This window comes from Aegilops tauschii, chromosome 5, assembly GCF_002575655.3.
Source record: "Aegilops tauschii subsp. strangulata cultivar AL8/78 chromosome 5, Aet v6.0, whole genome shotgun sequence".
NCBI classification, from domain to species: Eukaryota; Viridiplantae; Streptophyta; class Magnoliopsida; order Poales; family Poaceae; genus Aegilops; species Aegilops tauschii.
The window spans coordinates 339,929,602-339,953,989 of NC_053039.3; the positions used below are offsets into that span (position 1 = coordinate 339,929,602).

Sequence of the window (24,388 nt, forward strand, 5' to 3'; positions counted from 1 at the left end):
GCTGGCCCGCCGCCGATATGACCTGACCCCCACCGCCCACGCACAACGTGGATCCGCGGCGCCACGAGCGTTCTCGAGGTCGCGGAACTACTTCCTCCCGTGCAACATCTTCTTCCTCTCACGGCCGCTTGCCCGGCTTCCCCGATCTTCCGCCGCCGCCGCCACAGAGGCAATGCATCGGCGTGCGGCAGCAGAATTGGAGAACGTGGGTGGTCGAGATAACCGATCGGCACACCGACAAGAAGATCTGGATTTGCTTCTTCCATTTAGCCGAGCAGGCGGCGCGGGCCTACATGTCATCACTAGTAGAAAACATGGCTTTGGTTCGGGCCTGGCCAGCCCATTAGTCCCGGTTCTTCACGAACCGGGACCCATGGGGGGCATTAGACCCGGTTCGTGAGCCCAGGTGGCCGGTGGGGGCCTCGTGGGCATTGGTCCCGGTTCGTCTGGATCTATTTGTTCTGGTTCTAGGCACGAACCGGGACCAATGGGCCGCGCTCCTGGCCCACAGCCATTGGTATCGGTTCGTGCCTAGAACTGGTACAGAAGGGGGGGGGGTAGTTCCGGTTCCTGCCACGAACCGGGACAAATAAGTTGCCTATATATATACCCCATCGCCGCAGCAGAGCACTCCACAGTGCTCTGTTTTTTGCTGGCCGGCGAGGGGGAGGGCATTGGGTGCTCTAGCTCACCTCCTATGCACACGAGGTGTTCGATGAAATGCCTAAGCCACACTAGTTAAGCTTTCTCCTCTCGAAGCTCGACCTCGGAGCTCCATTTTTCCCGAGATTTGTCTAGGTTTAGCGGTCCGTCACACCCCATCCCCGTTTTCACCGCCGTCGATCGCCCGCGCCGATCTCGTCGCCGGCACCACCGTGGTGAGCCTCTTGTTCTTATCTTCTTTCTGATTTTCTTACTTTAGATAAATACTTGTCTGATTTTCTTACTTTAGATAGATACTTGTCTGATTTTCTTACTTTTGACACACATAATTATATATAATGCACGCAGATGAACCGGCAATGGATGTACGGTGACAGACACACCTCCGAGTACATTAAGAGCGTGCATAATTTTCTCGATGTGGCTGAGGCAAACAAGCAGAATGGTTTTATGTGTTGTCCATGCCCTAAATGTGGGAATACGAAGTCTTACTCTGACCGGAAAATCCTTCACACCCAGGGTTTCATGCCACACTATAATGTTTGGATGAGGCACGGAGAAATAGGGGTTATGATGGAAGACGGCAAAGAAGAAGAGGACGATGACAACTATGTGCCCCCTGAATACGGTGATGCTGCAATGGGGGGAGCTGGTGAAGATCAAGAGGAACTAGAGGATGTGCCCGATGATGCTGCTAAAGATCAAGAGGAACCAGACGATATACCCGATGATGATGATCTCCGTCGGGTCATTGTCGATGCAAGGACGCAATGCGAAAGTCAAAAGGAGAAGCTGAAGTTCGATCGCATGTTAGAGGATCACAAAAAAGGGTTGTACCCCAATTGCGAAGATGGCAACACAAAGCTCGGTACCGTACTGGAATTGCTGCAGTGGAAGGCAGAGAATGCTGTGCCTGACAAAGGATTTGAGAAGCTACTGAAAATATTGAAGAGGAAGCTTCCAAAGGATAACGAATTGCCCGACAGTACGTACGCAACAAAGAAGGTCGTATGCCCTCTAGGATTGGAGGTGCAGAAGATACATGCATGCCCTACTTGTTGGAAATATGCCCTAGAGGCAATAATAAATTGGTTATTATTATATTTCCTTGTTCATGATAATCGTTTATTATCCATGCTAGAATTGTATTGATAGGAAACTCAGATACATGTGTGGATACATAGACAACACCATGTCCCTATTAAGCCTCTAGTTGACTAGCTCGTTGATCAATAGATGGTTATGGTTTCCTGACCATGGACATTGGATGTCGTTGATAACGGGATCACATCATTAGGAGAATGATGTGATGGACAAGACCCAATCCTAAGCCTAGCACAAGATCGTGTAGTTCGTTTGCTAAGAGCTTTTCTAATGTCAAGTATCATTTCCTTAGACCATGAGATTGTGCAACTCCCGGACACCGTAGGAATGCTTTGGGTGTACCAAACGTCACAACGTAACTGGGTGGCTATAAAGGTGCACTACAGGTATCTCCGAAAGTGTCTGTTGGGTTGGCACGAATCGAGACTGGGATTTGTCACTCCGTGTAAACGGAGAGGTATCTCTGGGCCCACTCGGTAGGAATCATCATAATGTGCACAATGTGACCAAGGAGTTGATCAAAGGATGATGTGTTACTGAACGAGTAAAGAGACTTGCCGGTAACGAGATTGAACAAGGTATCGGGATACCGACGATCGAATCTCGGGCAAGTAACATACCGGTTGACAAAGGGAATTGTATACGGGATTGATTGAATCCTCGACATCGTGGTTCATCCGATGAGATCATCGAGGAGCATGTGGGAGCCAACATGGGTATCCAGATCCCGCTGTTGGTTATTGACCGGAGAGTCGTCTCGGTCATGTCTGCGTGTCTCCCGAACCCGTAGGGTCTACACACTTAAGGTTCGGTGACGCTAGGGTTGTAGAGATATTAGTATGCGGTAACCCGAAAGTTGTTCGGAGTCCCGGATGAGATCCCGGACGTCACGAGGAGTTCCGGAATGGTCCGTAGGTAAACATTTATATATGGGAAGTCTTATTTTGGTCGCCGGAAAAGTTTTGCGCATTATCGGTATTGTACCGGGAGTGCCGAAAGGGGTCCGGGGGTCCACCAAGGGGGTCCACCAGCCCCGGGGGGCCACATGGGCTGTAGGGGTGTGCGCCTTGGCCTATATGGGCCAAGGGCACCGGCCCCAAGAGGCCCATGCGCCAAGAGATAAGGGAAAGGGAGAGTCCTAAAGGGGGAAGGCACCTCCGAGGTGCCTTGGGGAGGATGGACTCCTCCCTGGCCGCACCCTTCCTTGGAAGAAGGGCCAAGGCTGCGCCCTCCCTCTCCCTTGGCCCTATATATAGTGGGGGGGAGGGAGGGCAGCAACACCTAAGCCCTGGCGCCTCCCTCTCCCTCCCGTGACACATCTCCCTCCTCCCGCAGCGCTTGGCGAAGCCCTGTTGGAATCCCGCTACTTCCACCACCACGCCGTCGTGCTGCTGGATCTCCATCAACCTCTCCTTCCCCCTTGCTGGATCAAGAAGGAGGAGACGTCGCTGCTCCGTACGTGTGTTGAACGCGGAGGTGCCGTCCGTTTGGCGCTAGGATCATCGGTGATTTGGATCACGACGAGTACGACTCCATCAACCCCGTCCTCTTGAACGCTTCCGCTCGCGATCTACAAGGGTATGTAGATGCACTCCTTCCCTCTCGTTGCTAGTAAACTCCATAGATTGATCTTGGTGATGCGTAGAAAATTTTGAATTTCTGCTACGATCCCCAACACTAATGACTGCATCCTCTACCGTGGTGCGTACGAGGATTTGAACGCATGCCCGGTATGCGGTGCATCGCGGTATAAGATCAGACGAGATGACCCTGGTGATGTTGACGGCGAGCCCCGCAGGAAGAGGGTTCCTGCGAAGGTGATGTGGTATGCTCCTATAATACCACGGTTGAAACGACTGTTCAGAAACAAAGAGCATGCCAAGTTGATGCGATGGCACAGTGAGGACCGTAAGAAAGATGGGAAGTTGAGACCACCCGCTGACGGGTCGCAGTGGAGAAAAATCGAGAGAGAGTACTTGGCTGAGTTTGCACGTGACGCAAGAAACGTATGGTTTGGTTTAAGCGCGGATGGCATTAATCCTTTCGGGGAGCAGAGCAGCAATCACAGCACCTGGCCCGTGACTCTATGTATGTATAACCTTCCTCCTTGGATGTGCATGAAGCGGAAGTTCATTATGATGCCAGTTCTCATCCAAGGCCCTAAGCAACCCGGCAACGACATTGATGTGTACCTAAGGCCATTAGTTGAAGAACTTTTACAGCTGTGGAATGGAAACGGTGTATGTACATGGGATGAGCACAAACAAGAGGAATTTAACCTGCACGCGTTGCTGTTTGTAACCATCAACGATTGGCCCGCTCTCAGTAACCTTTCAGGACAGACAAACAAGGGATACCACGCATGCACGCACTGTTTAGCTGACACCGAAAGTATATACCTAGACAAATGCAGGAAGAATGTGTATCTGGGCCATCGTCGATTTCCTCCGACCAACCATCAATGTCGAAAGAAAGGCAAGCATTTCAAAGGCGAGGCAGATCACCGGAAGAAGCCCGCCATGCGTACCGGTGATCACGTACTTGCTATGGTCAATGATTTACACGTAATCTTTGGAAAGGGTCCCGGCGGAGTAGCTGTTCCGAAGATGCTGAGGGACGTGCACCCATGTGGAAGAAGAAATCTATATTTTGGGACCTACCCTACTGGAAAGACCTAGAGGTCCGCTCTTCGATCGACATGATGCACGTGACAAAGAACCTTTGGGTGAACCTGCTAGGCTTCTTGGGCGTGTATGGGAAGACAAAAGATACAACTGAGGCACGGGAGGACCTGCAACGTTTGCACGAAAAAGAAGGCATGCCTCCAAAGCAGTATGAAGGTCATGCCAGCTACGCTCTTACCAAAGAAGAGAAGGAAATCTTCTTTGAATGCCTGCTTAGTATGAAGGTCCCGAATGGCTTCTCGTCGAATATAAAGGGAATAATAAATATGCCAGAGAAAAAGTTCCAGAACCTAAAGTCTCATGACTGCCACGTGATTATGACGCAACTGCTTCCGGTTGCATTGAGGGGGCTTCTACCGGAAAACGTCCGATTAGCCATTGTGAAGTTATGTGCATTCCTCAATGCAATCTCTCAGAAGGTGATCGATCCAGAAATCATACCAAGGCTAAGGAGTGATGTGGTGCAATGTCTTGTCAGTTTTGAGCTGGTGTTCCCACCATCCTTCTTCAATATCATGACGCACGTCCTAGTTCATCTAGTTGACGAGATTGTCATTCTGGGCCCCGTATTTCTACACAATATGTACCCCTTTGAGAGGTTAATGGGAGTCCTAAAGAAATATGTCCGTAACCGCGCTAGGCTAGAAGGAAGCATCTCCATGGGCCATCAAACAGAGGATGTCATTGGGTTTTGTGTTGACTTCATTCCTGGCCTTAAGAAGATAGGTCTTCCTAAATCGCGGTATGAGGGGAGACTGACTGGAAAAGGCACGCTTGGAGGGGACTCAATAATATGCAGGGACGTATATTCTTGGTCTCAAGCACACTACACAATTCTACAGAACTCTACCTTGGTGACCCCGTATGTCGATGAACACAAGAACAGTCTGCGCTCCAAACACCCGGAGCAGTGCGACGACTGGATTACATGTGAACACATCAGGACTTTCAGCAGTTGGTTGGAAACACGTCTCAGAGGTGACAACACTGTTTGTGATGAGCTGTACTCGTTGTCCAGGGGACCATCTTCGACTGTATTGACTTACAAAGGATACGAGATAAATGGGAATACATTTTACACGATCGCCCAAGATCAAAAGAGCACCAACCAAAACAGCGTTGTCCGCTCTGATGCAGCAACCGAGAGGGGAAAGGACACATATTATGGTTACATAGTGGACATATGGGAACTTGACTACGGACATGATTTCAAGGTCCCTTTGTTTAAGTGCAAATGGGTCAATCAGTCAGGAGGCGGGGTACAGGTAGACCCACAGTACGGAATGACAACAGTGGATCTGAACAATCTTGGGTACACTGACGAACCGTTCGTCCTAGCCAATGATGTGGCACAGGTTATCTATGTGAAGGACATGTCTACCAAACCGAGAAAAAAAAGATAAGAAAGCGAATACATCATACGATGAGCCAAAGTGCCACATAGTTCTTTCAGGAAAAAGGGACATCGTGGGAGTGGAGGGCAAGTCAGACATGTCCGAAGATTATGAAAAGTTTCATGAAATTCCTCCCTTCAAAGTCAAGGCTGACCCAAGCATCCTGATAAATGATGATGATTATCCATGGTTACGGCGCAATAAGGAAAGGACACAAGCGAAGAAAAATTGAAGACTTTCTCTCCACAACTATTATGATGATACCATGCCAACTTTCAACCTTTTCGTAGTTCATTTGAAATGCCTGTTGTAACTGACGTGTTTCCGTATGAAATCCTGATACTTCAAAAGAGATTGTCCGTTTTGTACACGAAGTGCATCCAGTTTTTGCCGTAACCCTCTCAACTTTCTTGCACATGCTATGTGGATGAAATGATGATACCATGCCAACTTGCAACCTTTTTAGAGTTCATTTGAAATGCTTTTCAATTTTAGGGTCTTATAGCTCAAAATAATCAGTAAATGCATGAAAAATAACAAATGAAGTCAGAAAATGTTAAAAATTTATGATGTGTCTTTGAATGGTGCATTTTGAACACACAAAAAGTCAGGAGTTCAAATAAGTTTAAAAAAATGAAATCCCTTTGTAACAGACGAGTTTCTGTATGAAATCCTGATACTTCGAAAGAGATTGTCCGTTTTGTACACGAAGTGCATCCAGTTTTTGCCGTAACCCTCTCAATTATAAACAAAATAATATAACTTTAATAAAATATATAAGTAGAAACAAAATAAAATAAAATAAAATAAACTTTAATAACATAAATAAAATTTATGAAACTAAAATTATCAAAGTATTTTCTGTTCAAAACATTATAAGCAACCTCTAGTATTATTGAAACTAAAATTATATAAAATTGATGCAACTAAAATTATCGAAGTATTTTCTGTTCAAAATCATTAAAAGCAAAAAGAATTTTCGTAAAGAACTTTTTTGTTAGAAACTTTAATTAATAACAATAAGAATTATCATAAAGTAAAATAAATAAGTAACCAGAAACAAAATAAAATAAAATAAATAAGTTTTTTGTTGTAAGTAGAAACAAAACAAAATAAATAAAGCAAAAAAGAAAACAAAAAAAAAGGGAAAAAAATATGCCACCTACTGGGCCACCAAGGCCTGAATACGACTACAAACCCATCCATGAGCCAGGATTCAGGCCCGCAGAAGGCCCATCAGGCATAGCAGTGACAATTAGTCTCGTAAGCCTGTAATGGAGAGGAGCTCGAGAGGGGGGCGGCAGTGGGGCTTATAAACCACGGCGCGCCCCTCTCAGCTAGCGAGGTGGGACTAAACTTTCGACACGGGCGCAGCAGCACAAGGCCTTTGGTCCCGGTTGGTGGCACCAACCGAGACTAAAGGGGTGCATTGGTACCGGTTCATGGCACTAACCGGTACCAGTTCCCCCCTTTAGTCCCGGTTGGTGCCACCGACCGGGACTAAAGGTCGCATTCGTCCCGGTTGCTGTCACGAACCGGGACCAATGCTTCGTCTATATAACTAGCACTTGTGAAATTTTTCATTCAGTTCGTCTTCCCCGCCCCGACAACGCCGCCAGGCTGCCCCTTTGCGCCTCACCGTCGCCGTCGTCGCCCCTGCCTCCGACGCCGTCCCGCGCCGCCGAGACGCCGTCGTCGCCCCGCGCCCCCTGCCTCCTCGTCGCCCGTTGCCGCGCCCCTCACTGTCGCCGTCGCCGCCCCCTGCCTCCTCGTCGCCCGTCGCCGCGCCCCTCACCGTCGCCCCCGTGCCCTGCCTCCTCGTCGATCGCCGCCCCCTTGCGCAGTGAGCTCATATGAATTTTCCTAATTTAGATGTGTAGTTATTAATTGAGTTGTTGTAATTGGTTCATAAATGAATATGCAAAAGTTAGAATTTTTTTCTGTTCATAGATTTTTTGGTGATATTATTGTTGAATATGCAAATGCTTGTGTGTTCATATGCAAAGAATATGTCAATTTTTTCATAGAATTTTTATGTTATTTTATGTTGTAATTTTGTTCATAGAATTTTTATGATTTTTTTCTGTTGTAATTTTGTTCATAGAATTTTTATGATTTTTTTTGTTCATAGAATTTTCTTTGTCAATTTATGTATATGTTCATATTGTGTAGGAATCTGAAAATTGTGTATGATCAAAGTCATTTATGTATATGTTCATATTTAGAAGAAAAAGGAGGAGAGAAAAAAGGAAAATAAGAAGAGGAAGAAGGAGAAGGAGAAGGAGAAGAAGAATAATAAGAAGAGGAGAGGAAGAAGAGGAGAAATAAATAAGAAGATGAAAAAGAAGAAAAAAAGACTATTTCTTCTTCTTCTTCTCCTCTATTCCTTCTTCTTCTCCTCTTTTTTCTTTTTTTCTTCGATCTCCTCCTCTATTCCTTTCTTCTTCTCCTCTTTTTTTTCTTCTTCTTCCTCTTCTTATTTTTTATCGGGTATGTCGTTGTCGATATACCCCCTCCCCGATAACTTTTAGTAAGTACTACTTAGAAAGTGTTTAATAGAATTAGTTAGAAAAATAATAGAACTAGTTAAACTAGTTTATTTTTAGTAAGTACTACTTTATTCTATTTATAGTAAGTACTTAGTAGTTGAACTAGTTGATTTAATAAAACTACTATAGAAGTAGTTTATTTTTAGCAAGAAAATTAATAGAACTAGTTTATTTTTTTAGTTAAAGCAATTATTCCCGCATTGACGTCGACGATGCCAATCCCGCATCCTCGTCGTCGACTCGGCGGAGGAGGCCGGCTTGATCAGAGGGGCCATGTCCAGGACTGAGCTCCGCCGGGCTGGTTTTGGGAGGTGCTACCTTCCGGGGGGCGTAGGTTGGTGAGGAGCCAGCCCGTCGTTGACCCGATCCTTGTTTGGTTGCGGTCGCGCGGGCCAGTGACGGTGCCGAGACTTCCGGGCACCGCAGAGGTGGTACGTCACCGTGTCAGCGAGGAGGACGAGCACGTACGTCGCTACATGGTTGCGTTGAAGGGCAGGTTCGACAATACCTGGCAGGTTCGACAATACCTGGCAGGTTCTTCAGGGATCTCACTGGAGCTATGATCCTGTGATGGTTCCTTCTCTTTGGGTGTCCACCGCCCGCGCCGATACCCGTCGGGCGCTACGGTTCTAGCTGTACTAGCGATGCTATATGTATGATAGTATTCGAGGTGTATTAGTGATAATATTCGACGATGTACGGACGCATGGAGATGATGTAGTTTTGCTTATAATTAAATGCATCCTAATTTGAATACTACTTTATTTTGTGATTTGATTTTGCTTATTAAATGCTCAAATTGGAAAACTACTCCTACTTTGAATGCTAAAATTGGAAAGCACTATGCAAGGCGTATGCATATGATTAGTTGATAGCTTATAGGGTTTTTGTTTCCGCAGAAATCTAGGAGCCCCCCTCCATCATCCAAGCCGTCGTCCCCGTCACCGACCCCCTCCAACCTCGAGGTGAGACCAGCCACGAACTGGTTTTAGAAAGATAATTAAACGATATTTCGGGTTGACTTTAAGTCTGTTGAGTCTCCACCATATATGAGAGGACGAAGAATCCCGACTGTTGTCGTGGGGGTAGCTTCTCCTTCGTTCCCGTGTGCTAGACAATTTGGTGTAATGCACTCGGGAACGAAAGGAGGAGCTACCATCACCGACGGTCGCAAATGTCAGAGAGGAATCAGTGAGGGAGAGTTCCACCATATATATATGAGAGGACGAAGAATCCCGACTGTTGTCGTGGGGGTCGCTTCTCCTTCATTCTCGTGTGCTAGACATTTTGGTGTAATGCACTCGGGGATGAAAAGAGGAGCGACCATCACCAACGGTCGAATGTATACACCACGTGAGCTGAGAGTTTTCAAGAAAAGACTCAACAGACCGATAGTCAACCCGTGATGAATAATAATGATCTAACTTAGGTTTTTTAGTACATATATTTAATTGTAGACGTTTAATATTTGAATTATGAACATAGGAAATGTCGTACTCGGACGACGAAAGTCTCCCGGGGGAGTGCGACGGGTGCCACGACGACCGAGGTCTGTGCGACAGGCCTCACCTGGACGAAGATCGGCGCTTCAGTATTAAGCTGGAGGAGACCTTCGATGTTGAAACGGTACGCAACGACGACAAGTGTTATTTTTTTTCGTAATTAAGCACGACTTCAGCTATTTCAACATGTACTTTTCATCTTTTATAATTCGACTAGCTTATCCCATGCCATGCAAGACGCTACGTCTTGGAGAGGATGGGTTTTGAAGACCATGAAAATATGGAAACAAAGAAAATTCACCTAAGGACCCATCATGATATAGATTTTGAAGTAAATCTGTATAATTCTGAGAGCGTAACCCATTTTGGTTGCAAAAATTGGGAAGCATTTTGCAAGATGTATGGTTTTGATGAGGGTATGCTTGTCACCATGGATCTTGGTGATCCTGACATCGAGCAAGACAATATGGACATTTGGGTCCTTGTTGATACGCCTCCAATTCTACCGCAATATGAGTTTCTCAAACATAGTTATTAGCTAATTTATATTGTTCATTTCAAAATAGTTGACAGCTTATTTTGATTGTTCAAACAATGTGCGGAACATGGTAGACATAACCTACTACACCGATGGCTCTGCGTTAACTTATAAGGAGAAAACTCATCTGGTCGGATTTTGTACTGATCTTGAGAATTACAATATCTATTGTAAAACTCCTCCACATTATGGTCAATACGTGCCACTAGTGCACGTGTTGAACTACGGTAACTACTATAGAGATACCCTGGTAAGATTTCTTACTATTACGACATCCGTGCATCTTTTGCATACTTCTAAAAGTAGTACATCATTGCTAACTATGAAGCTATTACTATGTTTTTCAACAGATAATCCCAGAGGATTGTGTGCCTCGTCTGATGTATCAGAGTGGTCGCCTTGATGTTTTGAACATACATCCAGGTCATCCTACGAATCTGAACTGTCCATACCGGATTTCTAAAAGAAGTGAAGACATGAAAATCAAGGAATGAAAAAAATGTATGGACAGTCGTAAGGAGGTTCTTGGAAGCAAAAGGAAGCGAAGCGCAAGAATTGGAGACAGGATGATCTCCATTCTTCATAATGGAGAGTCAGGGTCTATATTATTTTATGATATTTTACCTTAAAGAGTGTATTTAGGTCCTACCTAATACTGATGATCATGTGCCTAGAACAATTAAGTAGGGTTGGTTCGATGACTATGAGGATGATGATCGTATGACTTGTTATTAATAACGAGTAGAAGTTGTATGATGATGATTAGTAGGACTTGTTATTATGATGATGCATGATGCGGGCATTAAGAGTTATTATATATCAGTGAGTGAAATAAACATGGATTGGAATAAAGTGAAGGCAACAAGCATGTGGTGCATGTCGAAAGTCGTACTAATCCAAACTTGATCAAGTTAGGATTAATATTACTTTCGACATGCACCACATGTTGCCTTCACTTTAATCTAAGCCATGTTTAGGCATAGCAGTAGCGTTGGTAAACCAAGCACGGAAATAAGAGAGGACACTTCTCTTTGTTAGCTAGCTTACACACCCTAAATTACCCCCTAAACCCTCCCCCCTTTCAAAAAAAAACCTCAGCCCCTGAAATGCTGACGCGTGGATGTCTTTTGGTCCCGGTTGGTGTCATCAACCGGGACCAAAGGCCCTCCTGCCTGGGCTGGCCCCAGCGGCCACGTGGAGGCCCATCTGTCCCGGTTCGTGTAAGAACCGGGACTAAAGGCCTAGGGCATTAGTAACGACCTTTTAGTCCCCGTTCCTAAACCGAGACAAAAGGACCTTACGAACCGGGACAATAGGCTCTTTTTCTACTAGTGCATGTCAGTACGAAGGCCAACGGAACTTCGCTTTTGGTGAGAAGCCGCGGCTGGAGCCCGTAGACCCGTCGATGGTCTCCGCACGGGAGACGAGGGAGGAACGGAAGGTCGGGGAGCGCATCACAGCGAGTAGTAAGTTTCGGTTAGTTTAGTCTAAATTTTCTTCTAGTTCATATTAATTTCTATGTAAATTATTCCGAATCGGCACCAAACTGTGTTTAAGTAAGCTTTATGTACTTATTTGAACCCAATTTGTGTTTGTGTGCATTGAATTTGTGTTTTTGCCGTTCAAGTTTGTTTTACACCGCTAAATATTGGTGATCAATTAGAAACAACTAATTTTTAGAGGAGCAAAAGTACTAGTATAAAGTATACTCGGCCGTTTACTCCACTAAACTTTAGCGGGTCCGCTAAAGTTGCTCTTAGATTGCAAACTAGAGGCTCAAACAAACCGACGCATGTGGCGTGCATATTTATTTATTTTCTCTGTCTTGTATAAGAAAGGCTGTCATTATACATATCTACACTGTTTCTGTATTCTACCTATTTCTAGAATGCAGCATGTTTCTTGCTTGATTCTATTTATCCGTCTCTATCAGTGAGCAAGCACAGCAGACAGGGAAGTGTGTGGGGCAAAATAGAAAGATATATCTGATACCGATGGCCAAATCGGAGTGAGGCTCTCTGTACAAGGCAGGCAACAGGAGTCGGCCATGAAAACGATAGATGAGGCCATCACGGTCCACACGTCCACCAGCACACGTTTTACTCAACATCTTCCCGGCTCAAGCATCCGTAACGCAGATAATTTTTTGTAAACACAACACAATCACTCACGTACACTACACTTATCCCTACAAACGCACTTGCAGATAAAATTCTTGATGCTTAGATCTTGTTGAAAGTTCACATTATTCAGCCAGCGCAATCGTGCGTGGGTAACGGTGGGGCGTCGATCGGGGAGACGCGCCTTTCCGGTCTGAATATTTCATCGCAATTAGCAGCAAACCACAGGGAAAAACCATGGACGTGGCGTGAGCTAGCGAAGACTAATCTTGGCGACTTGACTGACCCGGAGCCTGATTGGCAGACTCAGAGCAGGTGAAGATCGAGATCCTGACGGAACATCGCACTGGCACTAGTGGTTAGCATAATACTATCACTAAGAAAATGCCGCTCAATGTCGGGTTCGTGTACGTGTGGACCTCTCCAATGGTGTATGCGCACAGGTCGCGTGGGGAGTTGCTCGGACGGCAGTGGGAAATACACGGTGCGGTGGACTGACCACCACGACCACGGACTGACCTCGAGCTGTCCATTTCGGGAAAGAGACGGTGCTCTCCTTTCCATTTTCCGAGTATTTTCATTCTGTGGAGGCAGACCTCCAGCCGGTCGTCTGTCACTTCTTCACGGGGGTCCCATCGTGCGAGCTTGACTGTGCTGCCAAATAAAGTAGGTTTCTACAGGGGGAAGAAGTTTTTCATTCGACACTCACTCTGTAAACTAATATAGAAGCCTTTAGATCACTATTTTAGTGATCACTATTCTACACGGGAGTATTTTTCATGCCCCAACGTAAATAGGACTTCAAACTTTCAGTTTTCTGATTGTCACTGGATACTGTACACGCACCTGCCGTTCCAAGTTGCTTTAAGATTCATGCTACATATTTTGAATTTTGACGAATTTCATCTCGTTTCATAGTACTACTACATGATGCTTCGAACCATCAACACCGACCGGCCACCACCAACTCAGGTCCCTCGAGCCGGTATGAACTACTAGAACGATCCCCCGAGAGGAGTGAGGTGCCTTCATCGATCACCATACGACCCCCTAGACAATTAGAGGTTTCCGACCGGTGTTGCTCCTAGCAAAGAAGCGGCTAGACTGCCTCAACGTCGCCTTCGAAAAAGAGGTGGTGCCCAAAGGGATCGTTGTCGTCTGCATAGGCCACAACCAGAAGCAAGGACTTAGCTCAATATTGTACCACTGCCCTCTTGTGTGATCCAATACCGGCTAGACCGCCGCCACTTTCTCCGTCTTGACGGTCGATAGCCCCACGGACATAACATACGTTGTGGTACCTTTAGACCTGGGCACGGGGTCCAAACCAAGCCAAGCAAAACAAGAACCCCCAACGAGCTCCGAGCCAACCCCGCCACTCCACCGCTGGCAGCCCCACCATAGGGACAATTGTAATGCCACATAACCTCCTCCATGCCAAAGCCGTTGATCTAGCAATCATGGTCCACCTTGGGCCCAAATGTGGCCCGCTCAAGCACAAGCCAACACCAGCACGGTCGTGCACCTAACCTTTTTTGGCCTGGCTGCTAACACCGCACGATCGAACCTGAGAACAAGAGGCGCGGCGCACGCGAGGCGGCGAGCCACCGATGGATGAACACCTCGCCGCCGCCATCCTCTGGAGCACCATGGGCTTCCCGTCAGCTTTCTAGGCTGCAGGGAAGGCAGGAAGGTGCGGTGAGGGGTGGCCGAAAAAGGTTAACAGTGGCCACCCCTGTGGGAGTGACATGGGGGAGGCCGGGAGGGGATTTGTCTGCACTGTCCAGTGTTTGGTACCACCCTATTGCCTCTCTCCTCTCGTGCTTGTCATTGTTCCTTTTCACCATCTCCCAAGCGTTCTAGCAAGAGGGGATTTGTGGCATGCACCCCCTTTTTTTGGCTTTCAATTTTCATTGTTTTGAACCAAAAGTCTAAATTAAATTTCGTTTACATATATTCGTGTTTCTTGTGACGAGGGCTTTGGAATAAGACTTGTTTTGAATTCATGGACGAGTTTTCAAAACTTTGCTAACTTTCAGCTGTTGAAACTTTATACGACGAACGAACAGCAAAAACCATAAGTTTCAGAAATTAAAAGTTAAAAATCGATGCGCCCACTCATGAAATCCAACAACTTTATGGACCGCAAGGCAAATGTGCAGCTGGGCAGGTGTATGCCGTGACCGCGCAAATTTCGGCGTTCTATCACAGAGATAAACCGCCCCATTCGTGTATGTGTGGCAGTGTGGGTGTCTGGCCGCCCCGGGGAGGTCTGCCACGAAAGATCGGCGCCGGAAATGAAGTGTTCCTTTCTCGAAACGGACAGCTCCGCGGTCAGTCGTCCACCATGGTCCGTCTCCACGTCCGCCGTGCGGCGTGTTCCTCACGGCTGCCCGAGCAATTCCCCTCGCGACCTGCGTGTGGACGCCATCGGAGAGGTCCGTCAGGTCCACACGTACGGTCGGTCCCGACATCGAAGCGGCAATTTCTTATCCTAGCCACTTCTTCCTTCAGTGCGATTTCGCGTCAGGAACGAATAGGATATGCCCACCTGCTCCGGACTTGCTAATCAGGGTCAAGTCACGCCACGAAGATTTGGTCTTTGCTAGCTCGGGTAGTCGGGTTCCGTGAGGTTTGCTGGTAGTTGCGGTGTACTAGCTCAGACTTGACAGACGCATCTCCCCGGTTTTACAGCTAGCTTAATCGGATCCTTTGATCAGCGTCCGGTGAAATGTACTTATGCGATTGTGCATTGAGAAACAAAAGGCTGGATGCAAGAAGTGGCCGGCATCTGGTAATGGTATGATGGGCAGATGAACGTGTGTGCAGTGGCGTCTGAACCATGATGGGCTTGATGTATCGTTCTCCGTGTGGCCATCAGCGTCAGAGATCTTGTGTCCGCGCCATTAAACTTGTCGGATTTGGCCCCGTTTCATGCCTGATGTGCTGTGCGTGCTCACCCAAAGAGATGCATACGCATGTACCACGTACAACGACCAAAATACTCCCTCTATTCATTTTTATAAGGCTTTATAGATGTTTCAGACAGTGTGCAAAACAACATAATTTTACTTGTCTGAAACGACTTGTAAAAGTGAACGGATGGAGTACCAAATATTTGTCAGAGCATCCATAGCCTATTTTTTTTAACATGGATGTCCATACACTTTAGGTCTGGGCGAAATGGAAATAATTGAATACAATCAAGCAAAAAAAGGCTGGACTCCTAGAATAAACTGAATGCAGAAAGGGCATGGATCTGCTTAAAGATAGCCTTTCCTAGACAAAAACATAGCCAAATTCAATTTGTGCGTGCATGTTTAGTTGCTAAATTACATTAGTCATGATCCCATGATCCCGCGTTGTATGTATACACCGTCTACAGTGAAGTCTGTTGCTGAGCAGCAGTAAACTCTCACCACGTTTTCTCCACGAAATGGACGTCAGCATCAGTGTCTTCGTCAAGTTTTCCAAGTCTTTTTCGATTCCTCCCTACTTTCCCACCACGCGCTCCTTCCACCTCGCCACGACGCCATCTATAAGTAGGCCGCACGCAGTCTGAGGAAGCACCACAACGAGCTCAACAGCCAGCTCAAGCTTGAACACATCACTCAGCCACACCCACCTGCATCGAGCTGATCACCCGGCCCGCGATCCCAATGGAGCTTCCTCAACTTGCGTCCTTCCTCGGCGTGGTGCTCGCCACGGTGCTCTTCTTCAAGCTTGTCTTCCGCCGCCGCCGCCAGTACAACCTCCCGCCGGGCCCCAAGCCGTGGCCGATCATCGGCAACCTCAACCTCATCGGCACGCTCCCGCACCGCTCCATCCACGCGCTGTCCAAGAAGTACGGCCCGCTCATGCAACTCCAGTTCGGCTCCTTCCCGGTGGTCGTCGGCTCCTCCGTGGAGATGGCCAAGTTCTTCCTCAAGACCCACGACGTGGTGTTCACCGACCGCCCCAAGACCGCCGCCGGCAGGTACACCACCTACAACTACAGCGACATCACCTGGTCCCCCTACGGCGCCTACTGGCGCCAGGCCCGCAAGATGTGCCTCACCGAGCTCTTCAGCGCCAAGCGCCTCGAGTCGTACGAGTACATCCGCAGGGAGGAGGTGCTCGCCCTCCTCGGCGACCTCTACCGCGGCGGCGCCGGTGCCAGCCGCGTGGTGGTGCTCAAGGACTACCTGTCCACGGTGAGCCTGAACGTGATCACGCGCATGGTGATGGGCAAGAAGTACCTGGAGAAGGAGGTGAGGGACGAGGCAGGGGCGGTGATCACGACGCCCGACGAGTTCAAGTGGATGATCGACGAGCTGTTCCTGCTCAACGGTGTGCTCAACATCGGCGACTCCATCCCGTGGCTGGACTGGATGGACCTGCAGGGGTACATCAAGAGGATGAAGAAGCTGAGCAAGATGTTCGACCGGTTCCTGGAGCACGTCGTCGACGAGCACAGCGAGCGCCGTCGCCGCCAGGGGGAGAGCTTCGTGGTGAAGGACATGGTGGACGTGCTGCTGCAGTTCGCCAGCGATCCCGGTCTCGAGGTCAAGCTCAACAGAGAGGGCGTCAAGGCTTTCACTCAGGTGAATGCTACTGCTATTGCTTTCCTTCCCTGCACTCAATTTAATTACTGCATATTTATCCCCTGCTTGCTCCTACAACAACAATTCATGTGCTTTGAGACTAGGTTCGTACACAAATGTAGTTGGTTGCCTGCACTGAAAGCAAAACAAGTATCATCGTTCTAAGCAGAAAAGCCAGCAAGTATATTATGTCCTGTTGCTATCGTCTGTTCTATCGGTCTAAGCGAGTCAGACTTTAATAGTTCCATTATCTGAACTCTGGGGCAAATAATGGGATTGTTGATAGGCACGTCTCACCAGGTGTCAACTGTAGAGAAGTTCCACCAAATACAATAGAGAAATGAACTTTTCATATCAGTGGCAATACCCCAAATTGGACCGTGACATTGCAATTCATTTAGATTGTGCAAGCAGTTGAACTGATTTTAATTAACTATGTACAGCATCACTCATTTACACATCACCAATAAGTCCTACATTTCACACTAATCAACACCATTTTGAAACGTGCTCGTGTAGGACCTCATTGCTGGCGGCACGGAGAGCTCCGCGGTGACAGTGGAATGGGCCCTCTCAGAGCTCCTGAAGAAGCCAGAGGTGCTCGCGAAAGCCACCGAGGAATTGGACCGTGTGGTGGGGCGAGGCCGATGGGTCACCGAAAAGGACATGTCGAGCCTTCCCTATGTGGATGCCATCGTCAAAGAGACCATGCGGTTGCACCCGGTAGCGCCGATGCTTGTACCCCGCCTTTCACGCGAGGACACGTCTATCAACGGCTACGACATCCCCGCCGGCACACGGGTGCTAGTCATGGTCTGGTCTATTGGCCGTGACCCGGAGTTGTGGGAAGCGCCGGAGGAGTTCATGCCAGAACGCTTCTTCGGTAGCAGGCTCGACGTCAAGGGGCAGGATTATGAGTTGCTTCCATTCGGGTCGGGACGCAGGATGTGCCCGGGGTATAGTCTTGGGCTGAAGGTGATCCAAGTAAGTCTGGCGAACCTCCTGCACGGGTTCACGTGGAGGCTCCCTGATGGCGTGGAGCTGAGCATGGAGGAGATCTTTGGACTGTCAACACCACGCAAGTACCCACTGGAGGCCGTCGTGGAGCCCAAGCTCCCGGCTCACCTCTACGCCGAGGCTTGAATATTTGATATTGTGCCCTCGTGTGTTGAGTAATTATTACTACTTGTGATGTTTTTTTGTTTTTTTTTCTAGTATTATATATTTGATACATGTGTGCCCTCGTGTGTTGAGTAATTATTATTACTTGTGTTGTTATATTATGCATCGTAGATCTGTAAAGAAAAGTGTAAAAGATGGTCGACAATTGCTAATTTAGCAAGTGAAATAATGGAAATTTTCCTCTTTAAAGACGTCTCTATCAAAGCCTCGCCTCCTTTAAAGTTTTGTTAATGCTTCTAGGTTGTGAATATCCATTTCTGAGCATGTACTCATATGCACCGGATGAACAGTAAATTCAAAGAAAATACAAAAACAAATTCAAACAAATCCGGGGTTTTTTTCATGGAAGATGCTTCTGTGCGTGAGGTCCACTTCAAATTTCAGCTCATTTGAACATTTGAGTAGCTCTGAGCAAAAGACACGTATTGGGTCAGAACAGCACCTGAACAGTAAACTGTTTCACAAACCTCAAATTTGTCTTTTTTGCCGAGAGATGTTAGAATTAATGGGCTAGGCCCATAGCAATTTCTGAAATCTCAAAGCCCATGTGTAAAATGGCAAGTGGTGGTGCTAAGTTTAGTCCCACCTTGGAAGTTGAAGAAGAGTTGGACCTCTTTATATAGTGGGTTCTCTCCACCACTCTAAGTGGTGTGTGAGAAGAGAAAGGGAAAACCACACGCGCGCGCTCGCTCGCCTCATGCGACATGCGCGTGAATGGTCCGCCGAAATCCGGTCCGTCTCCTTGCAGGAGCGCAGCTTCCTTTTGCCGTTTTATTTTTATGTCTTGGCAGACAAGTTTTTGATTTCTTGTCCGGTAAGTATACGAATTAGAAACCGAGTCGGTTTGGGATTGTGGTCGCGACACAATACCGCCTCTGGTCCTAATATATATACAGCTACCGGCTGCGGCCAGAGACACACCGAAAAACACCTAGGGTTTTGCCTCATCTCACAACTTGCGCCGCCATCGTAGTCTACTCCATCCCAAACGCCGGCGTGCATCGACGCGTGGGAGAGCAGGTCTCCGGAACCGTTCGTCTTTGCGATCCTGCACCGGGAGAGGACGAATTAGGTTTTTTGGAAGCGCTGTGCGCGACTGCTCAAATTCGTCATCACGGGTCGTCTTCCGTCCAAGTCGGGCGGTGCTACTCATCGTCGTATTCATCGCCGTCAGCAGCAGATCGTTGCCAACATCGTCATCAACCCTGTCGCACCCATAATAGCTAACGATCAGTACGTCCAACATCCTCTGTTCATGTCTGTTTCTACAGCTATTGTTAGGTGTTTGCTGATGTTATGCATGTCTTGCTGTTCTTCTAGTTTGCTAGATTTTTGCATGCTAGTATCTCTTCTAGTCATGAATTATTTACTGGAATTAATCATGAACTTGCCTAATATTCCAACAATCCAAAAACCTAAATATAGGCAATTTCCTGAGTTAACTATGGCTGGATTCGCTGATGCACTGAGGCCGGATAAGTTTACCGGTGTGCACTTTAAGAGGTGGCAGGTGAAGACCACGCTCTGGCTTACTGCTCTGAAAGTTTTCCATGCTAGTGTTGGTGCTCCAGAGGGAATGACCGACGAAGATCGGAGAAAATTCCAGGAAGCCAATACTATGTTTGTGGGATGCATTCTGAGTGTTCTTGCTGACCGTCTGTGTGATGTGTACATGCACATAAATGACGGAAAGATTCTGTGGGATGCACTGAATGCAAAATTCGGTGCAACAGATGCAGGCAGTGAACTGTACATCATGGAGAGTTTTCATGACTACAAGATGGTGAATAACCGTTCTGTGGTTGAACAAGCTCATGAGATACAGTGCATTGTGAAGGAACTTGAACTCCTTAAATGTGTTCTACCCGACAAATTCGTGGCTGGGTGCATGATTGCAAAGTTGCCTCCTTCATGGAGGAATTTCGCCACAACTCTGAAGCATAAGAGACAGGAGATATCAGTTGAAAATCTGATTGCATCTCTTGATGTTGAGGAAAAAGCTCGGGCTAAAGATACTACTGAAAAAGGAGGTGAGGTTCAGCCTACTGCTAACATGGTGCAGAGGTACCCACAGAACAAGAACAAAGGGAAGAACAAACCTGTTTTCAACAAGCCTACCAAGACTACTACCTTCAAGAAGAAGAAGTTCAACAAGGCTGAGCTAGAGTGCTACGCCTGTGGGAAGCCTGGACACTTTTCCAAGGAATGCCCTGAACGTGCAGACCGCAGAGGGAAAACAAGCTCCAAGACTGTCAACATGGTGACCGCTAGCAATACTGATGGGTATGGTAATTTACCTATTGTGCTTTCAGTATTTCAATCATCTTCGTGGTGGATTGATTCGGGTGCTAACGTTCATGTGTGTGCTGACATCTCCCTGTTTACTTCTTATCAGGTCGCAAGGGATTCTTCCGTCCTAATGGGGAATGGGTCACATGCTTCTGTTCGTGGCATTGGCACGGTGGATCTGAAGTTTACTTCGGGAAAGATCGTGCAACTAAGGAACGTGCAGCATGTCCCTACTATGAACAAGAATCTAGTTAGCGGCTCCCTTCTATGTCGAGATGGATTTAAGGTAGTTTTAGAGTCCAATAAAGTAATCGTGTCAAGATTTGGACAATTTATAGGAAAAGGCTATGAGTGCGGAGGCTTGTTCCGCTTTTCTCTTTCATATTTTTGCAATAAGTCAATAAACCAAATTTGTGCTAGTGTTAATGATGATGCAAGTATTTGGCACTCTCGTTTATGTCATATTAATTTTGGTTTAATGTCTCGGCTATCCAGTATGAGTTTAATTCCGAACTTCACAGTTGCCGAAGGTTCTAAGTGCCATAGTTGTGTGCAATCTAAGCAACCTCGAAAGCCTCATAAGGCTGCCGAGGAGAGAAACTTGGCACCTCTAGAACTCATACATTCTGATCTTTGTGAGATGAATGGTGTGTTGACAAAAGGTGGAAAGAGATATTTCATGACTTTGATTGATGATGCGACTAGATTTTGCTATGTTTATTTGTTGCAGACTAAAGATGAAGCATTAGACTACTTTAAAATCTATAAAGCTGAAGTTGAAAATCAACTAGAGAGAAAGATCAAGCGTCTTAGGTCCGATCATGGTGGAGAGTATTTTCCAAAAGTTTTTGATGAATTTTGTGAGGAACATGGTATTATTCATGAGAGGACGCCTCCCTATTCACCTCAATCAAATGGAGTGGCCGAGAGGAAAAACCGCACATTGAATGACTTGGTGAATGCCATGTTAGACATTGCTGGTTTATCTAAGGCATGGTGGGGGGAGGCTCTATTGACTTCATGTCATGTCCTGAATAGAGTTCCCAACAATAATAAAGAGAAAACCCCTTATGAGGAGTGGGTTGGGAGAAAACCATCACTTTCTTATTTGCGCACTTGGGGATGTTTGGCAAAGGTCAATATTCCTATTCCTAAGAAACGCAAACTTGGACCAAAGACAGTGGATTGTGTCTTTCTAGGGTATGCTCAACGGATCATTGCTTATAGGTTTTTAGTGGTAAAATCTGAAGTACCTGATATGCATGTTGATACTATAATGGAATCTCGTGATGCAACATTTTTTGAGAACATATTTCCTATGAAAGATATGCATAGCATTGCTAGATTTTCTTCTGAGATAATTCCTGAATCTAGTACAACTGATGAATATTTCGAACAATCACATGAGGAAGTCCTTGAGAAGGATAACAATGAAGTTCCTAGAAGGAACAAGAGACAAAGGATTGCAAAATCCTTTGGTGATGATTTCATTGTATATCTTGTGGACGACACACCCAAGACGATTGCAGAAGCATATGCATCTCCGGATGTAGATGATTGGAAAGAAGCTGTTCATAATGAGATGGACTCAATTCTTTCTAATGGAACTTGGGAACTAACTGATAGACCATATGGTTGTAAACCTGTGGGCTGTAAGTGGGTGTTCAAAAAGAAGCTAAAGCCTGATGGTACTATTGATAAGTACAAGGCGCGGCTAGTGGCCAAGGGCTACACTCAGAAAGAAGGCGAAGATTACTTTGACACCTATTCACCCGTTGCTAGAATGACCACCATTCGAGTGTTACTTTCCTTGGCTGCCTCTTATGGTCTTATCATTCATCAAATGGATGTAAAGACAACTTTTCTCAATGGAGAGTTGGAAGAGGAGATCTATATGGATCAGCCTGACGGGTTTGTGGTAAAGGGTGAAGAGAGAAAGGTGTGCAAGTTGTTAAAATCTTTGTATGGTCTGAAACAGGCACCTAAGCAATGGCATGAGAAGTTTGAAAGAACTCTGACTTCTGCAGGATTTGTCATTAACAAGGCTGATAGGTGTGTTTACTATCGCAATGGTGGGGGCAATAGTGTCATATTATGTTTGTATGTGGACGACATACTGATCTTTGGTACAAACATTAATGCAATTAATGAGGTCAAGTCTTTTCTATCAAAAAGTTTTGACATGAAAGATCTGGGAGAAGCCGATGTAATTCTAAACATCAAACTTATTAAGGATGAGAGTGGGATTACATTAACGCAATCTCACTATGTTGAGAAGGTCTTGAACCGATTCGGTTTTATGGATAGCAAGCCTTCTCCAACACCTTATGATCCCAGCGTGACACTCAGAAAGAACAAGAAAGAAACGAGAGATCAATTAAGATACTCTCAAATTGTCGGTTCACTCATGTACTTAGCTAGCGCTACAAGACCAGATATCTCTTTTGCTATGAGCAAACTGAGTAGGTTCATGTCCAACCCGGGTGATGATCATTGGCATGCACTAGAAAGGGTCTTGCGCTATCTGAGAGGTACTATGAGTTACAGAATTACTTATTCAGGGCATCCTGCTGTGCTAGAAGGATATAGTGATTCAAATTGGATCTCCGATGTTGATGTACTTTACGCAACAAGTGGGTATGTATTTACTCATGGTGGTGGCGCAGTGTCATGGAGGTCTTGCAAGCAAACCATATTGACGAGGTCAACTATGGAAGCAGAATTAACTGCTTTGGACACAGCTATTGTTGAGGCAGAATGGCTGCGTGAGCTCTTGATGGACTTGCCGGTTGTTGAAAAACCTATACCGGCTATTCTTATGAATTGTGATAACCAAACGGTTATCGCTAAAGTGAACAATTCTAAAGATAATGCAAAGTCATCAAGACACGTGAAAAGACGTTTGAAGTCTGTCAGGAAGTTGAGAAACTCCGGAGTAATAACTGTTACGTATATACAAACAGACAAAAACCTGGCAGATCCCTTTACAAAGGGACTATCACGAAATGTGATAGATATTGCATCGAGGGAGATGGGTATGAGACCCATAGATGTTACACCATAGTAGTAACCCAACCTTTGTGATCGGAGATCCCGTGAATTAGGATCTGGGAAGAACAAGCTATTGGTTAACTGAGGAGAGTAATAACTTACGATCGTCTCCAAGTGAAGATGCAAAACTCTCAGAGCTGTAAGGCTCAGATCTGTAAGGCAGGTTGGCAACATGCCTTAATGTGGTTCTATTGGCTATAATTAGCAAAGATGCTGTCCTACAGAGCAGTCTTGAAAGAACACACCTATATGAGTTCTGACTGTAAACGTCGCAGTCTATGAGATTTGGGTGATCTCTAGTAAGCTCACGAAGAGACCAGGGAGTATGACGTATAAGCTCCAAACCGCGGGGTAGCCTACTGGCGGTCAGGTACTGGTTAAGACTTTGAGTGAAACCTGTTCACACAAAACTAGCAATTCAAGGCATAGTCCATTGTCAAGTTGTGAATGGATGTAGCTTAAAGTTCTAGGCAGAAGTTCAACTTAACAGTCTCTGCTGAAACACTGGTATATTAAACAAGTGGTGAGAGAAGGCAAATCTCTAAATGGGTATTTGAGATCTGGTGGGGGATTGTTAGAATTAATGGGCTAGGCCCATAGAAATTTCTAAAATCTCAAAGCCCATGTGTATAATGGCAAGTGGTGGTGCTAAGTTTAGTCCCACCTTGGAAGTTGAAGAAGAGTTGGACCTCTTTATATAATGGGTTCTCTCCACCACTCTAAGTGGTG

General features: G+C 46.3%; 1 protein-coding gene across 1 annotated transcript; it reads left to right on the forward strand.

Annotated features, from left to right (window-relative positions):
* Nucleotides 1-16,109: 16,109 nt before the first annotated feature.
* On the forward strand, nucleotides 16,110-18,508 carry LOC109739623 (trimethyltridecatetraene synthase). Its single transcript, XM_020298695.3, has 2 exons — nucleotides 16,110-17,137; nucleotides 17,657-18,508. Exons 1-2 carry the CDS (start codon nucleotides 16,214-16,216, stop codon nucleotides 18,278-18,280), a joined length of 1,548 nt encoding a protein of 515 aa, XP_020154284.1. The 5' UTR covers nucleotides 16,110-16,213; the 3' UTR covers nucleotides 18,281-18,508.
* Nucleotides 18,509-24,388: the final 5,880 nt, after the last annotated feature.